The sequence below is a fragment of the Camellia sinensis genome, chromosome 13 (genome assembly GCF_055761805.1).
Source record: "Camellia sinensis isolate YWXY chromosome 13, ASM5576180v1, whole genome shotgun sequence".
Taxonomy (NCBI): Eukaryota; Viridiplantae; Streptophyta; class Magnoliopsida; order Ericales; family Theaceae; genus Camellia; species Camellia sinensis.
In genome coordinates, this window is record NC_138973.1 from 114,330,607 (window position 1) to 114,338,340 (window position 7,734).

General features: G+C 42.0%; 1 protein-coding gene across 1 annotated transcript; it reads left to right on the plus strand.

Annotated features, from left to right (window-relative positions):
* LOC114256840 (putative boron transporter 6) lies at positions 1 to 1,833 on the plus strand. Its single transcript, XM_082901488.1, has 4 exons — positions 1 to 586; positions 687 to 782; positions 869 to 985; positions 1,095 to 1,833. Exons 1-4 carry the CDS (start codon positions 416 to 418, stop codon positions 1,317 to 1,319), a joined length of 609 nt encoding a protein of 202 aa, XP_082757614.1. The 5' UTR covers positions 1 to 415; the 3' UTR covers positions 1,320 to 1,833.
* Positions 1,834 to 7,734: the final 5,901 nt, after the last annotated feature.

Sequence of the window (7,734 nt, forward strand, 5' to 3'; positions counted from 1 at the left end):
TTCTCTAATAAATTTAAGAGTTTTCTTCACCTTTAAGAAATAGAATAAATGACCATTGCAAAACATTCATGTTTTTGTGCATTTCAGTGGAAACATTAGAATTCCGATATTCCACTACTGCTTCATTTATGTTTAACTCTTGTGATGGAAAAGAAACGAAATTTTGTTTCTTGCAAATGACAAATTTGAAATTAAATTTTCTTTGGTTCCCTCACATGCTTTACGAAAATGAGATGTTATCCTCTCTTATGGTTGCTTCCATAAAACATATTTTGTGTCAAGGTTTGATACTCCTTTATATGCCTAAATTAGATTTTGAGAAAATTTGAAGGGTGATAAAACTTGTATGGATAAAAATACCAATTCAGAGCATTAGATACTAAATTATGCACTGAACACACTTGAACTGCAGGATATGGGGAAGGTCCCTGCAATATACATCTTTGCCGCCTTCATTCCTGCTGTGATGATTATAGGTCTTTACTTTTTTGACCACAGTGTTGCTTCGCAAATGGCACAACGAAAGGAATTCAATCTCAAGAAGCCATCTGCTTACCACTATGACATCTCATTGCTTGGAATTATGGTATATTAGTTGATTTTGTGTCTTTTTGTCTTCCATTCAAGATTTTGTATCCTTGTAGACATTGACTGAGGCTATTCTTTTCATTGAAACCACAACTCAGACATTGCTTTGTGGATTAATTGGACTCCCTCCTTCAAATGGCGTACGTCTGCAGTCTCCCATGCACACAAAGAGCCTTGTTGTTCTCAAAAGGCAGGTTAGGTTGAGGAAAAAAAAGGAACTTTCTTATTTTTTCTGGAAATTTATTTGTGTAGAATCTTAAAGAATTCGACACAATTGCAGTTGATCAGAAAGAAGATGGTAAAGAGTGCCAAGGAATGCATAAAGCAACAAAGTAGCAATTCTGAAATTTATGGCAGAATGCAAGCAGTGTTCATAGAAATGGACACAACTACAAATGTACGCAAATTATGTAACTAAATAATAGAAATTAAAAAATTGTTCAAAAATTTGCTTCAATATCCCTCTTTGGAATTTTCTAACTGTAGTATTTGGGTTTCTGATGTAGCATGCATTAGAAAAAGAACTGAAGAACTTGAAGGACGCAATCATGAAAAGTGAAGATGGAGGAAGCAAAAATGGTAAACTTGATATGGAAAAGCACATCGATGCTCACTTGCCTATTCGGGTTAATGAGCAAAGAGTGAGCAATCTTTTACAATCACTTCTTGTTGGAGTATCACTACTTGCCATGCCCGCAATCAAGATGATTCCTACATCAATTCTTTGGTGATATTTTGCCTACATGTCTCTTGATAGCCTCCCTGGAAACCAGTTATGTGAAAGAATTTTACTGCTTTTTATTACACCTCAAAGGCGGTACAAGTAAGTTATTATTCAAGTTCTTATAGGTTTAGTTTTTCATTGAGTTTGGTAGTTTGAGAAACCAATCACTTCTTTGATGCTGAATTTATATTTGGCAGGGTCTTGGAAGGAGATCATGCTTTATTTGTCGAGTTGGTGCCTTTTAGCTATATTGTTATGTTCACGCTGTTCCAGATTGCATATCTTCTATTATGTTTTGGCATTGCGTGGATACCAATAGCTGGGATTTTGTTTCCCATGCCATTTTTTCTGCTCATAATCATTAGGCAGCATCTTCTTCCCAAATTGTTTCACCCACAGTATCTTCAGGAGCTGGATGCTGCTGAGTATGAGGAAATAGCTAGTAATCGAAATCGTAGTCAAAGCATGTCATTCAAGGTAAATTATCTCTAAATCAATTGTTATGCCAGAAATAATTCTTGTTGCATGTTTATTCATAAGTTGAGTGATTCTATCAATGATAACTGTAGACACCCCATTTTTGACCGACCTTAAGACTCAGACGTCACTGATTGAGCGCTCGGTGATATTGCATATTGTGCTCGTTCAGAAGTTTCAGAGTCCCGGCTGCAAGCCTTGCCTCCGGACTCTTTCGTGCCTTGCCTCGGTTTGCGAACTAGGCTCTGTTTTCTCTATCTTCTCTTCCCGAGAGGAGAGAGAGGTCTCATAGATTATCTCTCAGTGGCCGTAGGCTACGTTTCGTGGTCGTAGGCCATTTTTCCCATTTGGAGCCCGATTTTCAATTTTTCAGAGTCGACGGCCGTGTGCCTCGGTTCGGGACCGCCTAACCACCTCCGTTTGCACCAATTTTTGGTATACACCTTATTTCCTCCCTTTTGAGGAACACTGTGGCCCGAGAGACCAACTTCATGGTCGAATGCCACCTCCGGTGCTTAACAGCCCATTTTTCGGGGCCCTAGGCCGCGCGTTTTGGTCCCCAAACCTCTGTTTTGCATCCGTTTTGGTTCATTTTTGGTGGAGACCTTATTTTCATTGTTAGAAAGCTTGTAGGAGGGTGGGAGGCCAGTAATTGTTCTGAAAAGTCAGTTTTATTTCTTCATCGCTCTTCGTCGCCCGTTTTTCTCACTAGAAAGCTAATGTTGACCACCCCGGGGCCACTTTCTTTAGCCTTAAACCCCATATTTTTGTTGTACACACCTGGGAGGCCACCAATATGTATAGGCCGGCCAGTAATTATCCTTGACCCTTTTGAATCCCTCTAAAAAGTTGGCTTTTCTCTCTCCTAGTTCACATTTTCTGGGTTTTAACCACATAGTTGTGTTGTGCACACATGGGAGGCCACCTTTTTGAGGTGGCCGGCCAGCAATCTTCATTGACCCTTTTGACCCCGGGCCGGCCGGCCATGGGAGGTGGCCGGCCGGCCGCCTGAACCTTTTGAACCTGGCCGGCCATGATCCTCTCTCCAAGTGTGTTCCAGCTGTACCCTCTGTTTTCTCCCAGATTTTGTATCCGGGGGGCTGCCTTTGGAGGGGAAAATTTGAATTTGATTTCCCCCCCCATTCCTCCACTCTCTCCCTCTATAAAACCAGCACCTCTCCTCCATTTCTAAGGGTTAGAAAATTAGCTAAGGCACCATTGATACATACACTCCCTATCTCTCTCATTCAACCCTCAAAACCCTAAGAGTCTTGCACCATTTGCACTACAACCCATAGCACCACACCTCCACACTCCATTCCAGAAACTTGGAGGCCATTTGCAGAGGTTGGAAGCTCAGAAATTTGGTCCAAAAGCTGCTGGTTCACTGCTCTTCAAGGGTAAACACACATTTCCCTTAAACTTGCACTCTTTTGCTTCATTTATAAGCCATACTTGAAAGCATTTTTGGGCTCCGACCCAAACTGTAAATAGTCATATTTTTAGCTCCTCTTCATGTTTGATCAAGGACTTTTTGCTGTTTGAGGTCTTCTCCTTGCCCTTTGTGTTTAATCTCTCTTTTAGGCCTATTTTTGCATGGTATTTTAGTCTTATTTGTGAGCTGTTTTGGACTTGGTCATAAAATGCAAAGTGTCTTTTTTTGAGTCTGTCTTCAACTTTGTTGAAGGGCTCTCCTCTGTTTGAGGCTAGATGCTACCACTTGTCTCTTTATCCCTCTTTTAGACCTTTTTCTTGCATGTTGTTTTAGCCTCACTTGTGTTTATTTTAGAGACTTGATATAAACTGTAAAGTGCCTTGTTTTGAGCCCCTATTCAACTTTTTTGAAGGGCTCTTTGCTATTTGGGGCCAGTTGCTGTCCCTTGTCTCTAATCTCTCTTTTAGAGCCATTTTTGCATAATAGATTAGCTCTATTTGTGTTCACTTTTGAGATTTTTTATAAACTGGAAAAAGTCTCATTTTGACATCATCTTCATGTTTTATTAAGGACATTTTCTTGTTTGAGGTCATATGCTTCCTTGTACGCTTGATGGTCCCTTATTTTGAGCCTTACACCTAAGCTCTTGTTGCATGCTTGGTTTGGCCTTCTAGCCACTGAAATCTAGTGGATTTTCAGTAGCTAGTACACTATTTTGAGCCTCGAAATCAGAGGGGGGTGACCCCCTCTCTCCTTGACTTGTTTGGTGGTCATTTTGGCCTTCCAAAGAGACCCTACCTTGCATGCTTCGAAGCCACTTTCTAGGGCCAATTTGGTGAGTTTTGAGACTACCATATTTGATTTTCATAGTTGTTTATGCCCTGCTAAATGTCTACCTTGCATGTCCTTAATAACTCCTTGCATGGCCCTCCAAAGTAACTCATTATTTTTGCATACCATGGTTGCATATCAGTGGTTATTTGGGCCTATTTTCACATGATTTATTCACTGATTATTGCTGGTTTGGTGAGATTACATTTGCTTCATATACTTGCCATGTAAACCATGTTTGCTAGTCAAGATTGCATGCATTATTTGTCCACCATGCTAGCATCTTTTGGCCATGATTTGAACTAGAAATGTTCATGTTTTGGGACTGCCTTAGCTCTGTCTTTGTACTTCATGATCAAATAATGCATGCTTTGTATAGCTATAAGTCATTGCATGTGCCTAGTCTTGAGTTTCAGGGCTCATTCCATGCATCGGGTGCTATTTTTCCATGTTTCGAGGCTGTTTAGCATCATATTTCAGTGCTGGAATTTGTGAGTTTATATTCCATCTTGCATCCCTTGCCATGCCTTGTTAGAGTTGCATGTTGTGCCTTAGGATCGGTCCTCGGTTTGCGTGCATGTGTGCACGCATTTTGATAGTCCCATTTTCACCTAATGGCTACCGATGTGAGTGTGGATGAGGTCCACTCATGTTGGTGTAAGTCCATTGTGCATTGTGTATGCCATTTCATTTCATAGCATTGTGTATGCTAGGTTGTATGTTAGAGCATTGTGTATGCCTCGTTACATCATGCAATGTGTATGCCACTTCATAGCATTGTGTATGCTAGGTCGCATGTTAGGATTGCATTCATGCATATCATGCATATCGCATTGTGTTTGGGGTAGGAGTTAGCCCGAGCACGGGAAACGAGGGACGTTTCGTACTCCGAGTGACGGAACGTGTCTCAATTCCCGGTCGCCGACACTCCGGATCATCCATGATGGAGTCTAGGCCCTGTTGTGTTTTCATGTGCAGTCATTCCATATTGAGTCATGCAATTCGACTCCTTGGCCATCATGCATCGAGATGCATGATTGGTGGCACGAGGAACGAGGACTACACTCCCTGAAGAGTAGTCATGCATACATATGTGAAAATACTTTGCTATGCCCCTTTGTTGCTCTTTGTTGCAGCAAATCAGAAATCAACAACCTTCCGGAGCCTAGCACGCATCCCAAGAATAATTACAAACAGAGGCAAACCGGGGCATCACAAGGGATTCTCCGCACAAGGCAACCCGAGCATGCATCATTCATCATTTGGAACAGAGCTGAGGCGGTCCATGGATTTGTGTGCCAATTTACTGCTTTCCTAGATTAATTTGTTAATTAATTAGGATTCAGTATTTATTCAGGATTGTATTATTTATTCATTTGGGACTGTATTATTTATTCGGACCCTCTGCGCGAGGGCACAACTGTAATAAGTGTGCGTGTGTGTGATGTATGTCTTCCAACCCCACGTCTTTCTCCCTTTTATTTACCTGCTTATGATGGTTAGATTAGGGCATGTTTCAATTAGCATACAGTATGATAGCATGTTTGCATTCATTCATCTGTCTTGCATGCACTGGGCTCGGCGCATCATACTAACTGCATTTGTATCTCAATTCCAAGTTGAATACATGTTAGTTGTAGCATTTCACATGCCATCTTTAGAATAGCCGAGCCTATCTTAGTTGCATTTTGCATGTGTTGCATTAGACATTTCTGTATAGTTAGGATCATGCATGGATTTCTAATTAGTTTCTGTTTTGACTTGGAGTACTCGGTAAGTTTTATGCTTTAGCATCCTTGCATGCGTGTGAGTGACTGCCATGATAGCATGCTTACCATGAGGCTATATGCTTATGTGATATAACTGCCTGAATGCTTGTGGGTGAAGGTTGGATTATTTAAATTGGAATAAATGCATTGACTGTGAGTTTTAAGCCCACTAGATAGTGGCAAAATCATGTTTTTCTAAGTCCACCCGAGGGTGGCAAATCCACGTCTTAGCCTACTTGCGGGTAGCATCATCAAACCACTTTAAAAAATAAATATGAAATGTTTTATTCCAATTCAGACGATCCAGTCTATACTTGTATGCTGTGCGCATCACATAGTAAATCTAGGCTAATAACTAGAATAAGAACGCATAATGTTTCCAAAAATAGATATCATGGTTAGTAGAGCACGATCTTTGATCGGGCGAGCGGGGGTGCTCACGAAGTGACCTTCCCCAATCATACCCAAGTTCCCGAGCCGAGGCAAATTTGGTGATGACGGACACGTGGCCTTAGGCAAACGAGTCAGGGTTTCCTAAATTTCCCCAAAATAAAACATTTAGGTGGCGACTCTGTATCTGGCAAAGCAGTCCATGTTTGACACTTCTTTAAAAAAATCTGTTTTCTCAAAACGATTTGCCGGATTTGGACTCTTTGGTTCAGATTAAGAACCGTGAAAATTTGATAGTCCGAAATTGTAGTGAGCCCAAATGAACAGAACGAGACTCATCCTCCCGGGGCGTTCGAGGACGTCTACAGTTTCTGGCGACTCTGCTGGGGAACTTAGAGAACTTGACTCGAACTCATGATATCTTGTTTTGACTACACTCATGTGTTTCTTTGCATTGCATGTGCATTGGTGCGCCTAGGACACCGTGTTTGCCATCTGCTATTCATGAACGGTTTGCCGGAGGCTTGTCTTATCAAGGCATGACCATAAGGCTGACCGGTTATGAGCTCTGCCAGTATGGGAGCACAAACCCTGGTTTTACCGGGGCACCCTTTTGACCATTCAACCTAGTGCATATTCGGAATCCATAGTGACCATTCCAAGCTAGGATAGGTTGCTTACCCGAGTTTAGGTTGCTTGAAACCACTGCATGCGTAGTGAAACCCTAGCTCATGACAAAATAGGACAGGGAAACCCTTCCCCAACATAGGGGTGTTTTGTCTCTCAATTATCTGTTATACGCTGTCAGGGTGTGTCTCTACAGGGGTTGCATGTATCAGCTTGCGAGTTTGGGGCATCAGGCCTGAGGGCATCAGTTAGTGTTTGAAAATCAGTTATCTGCAGGTATCAGATTCAGTCTTTGGGGACAGTGATTCAGGGATAATGATCAGTGATTGAGGACAGTGTGTATTCAGCTTACTGACTGTGTGTTGTTATGCCCGGCTGTGTGTTGTGCATTTACTTTAAGTTGATATGCTGTCCGATTATCTGTTTATTTATTTCCTTATTGCTTTATTTATCTTTTACTAGGGACAGTTTTAGCACAATTGCTTCCGACCTAGTAGATATTCCCCAAGCACTCTGGACAAGAGGTCGCCGACTCAATCGATCCGAGGATCTGGTTGACGGACAACCAGTGTTCCACTCTCTACCTCCGGTTATCAGGCAAGGACCAAGGAAACGCAGTGTATCCGAGCAGAGGTTGCCAGACCAGTGGATTACCTCGTCAGTGGACAGTCAGATTGAGATCCCAATTGTTGCTATAGAAATAGACCTGCCAATAGTTCAGATAAATTAGGGCAGTATGGCGGCACCGACAGGAGTTGAGGAAATGATGCGTCAGATGCAAGAGACCATGAGAGCCATGCAACAGGACGCTGTTCGCCGGGATGAGTTTGCCAAACAACAGGCCGAGATCATGGCCCAGCAAGCAGAATTAATTGCCAAGTTACAACAACAAA

Coding starts and splice junctions, on each gene's coding strand:
- LOC114256840 (XM_082901488.1), top strand. CDS start 416: ATGGGGAAGGTCCCTGCAATATACATCTTTGCCGCCTTCATTCCTGCT. Junction 783..868: donor TTGTTGTTCTCAAAAGGCAG/GTTAGGTTGAGG, acceptor ACACAATTGCAG/TTGATCAGAAAGAAGATGGT. Junction 986..1,094: donor AAATGGACACAACTACAAAT/GTACGCAAATTA, acceptor TTTCTGATGTAG/CATGCATTAGAAAAAGAACT.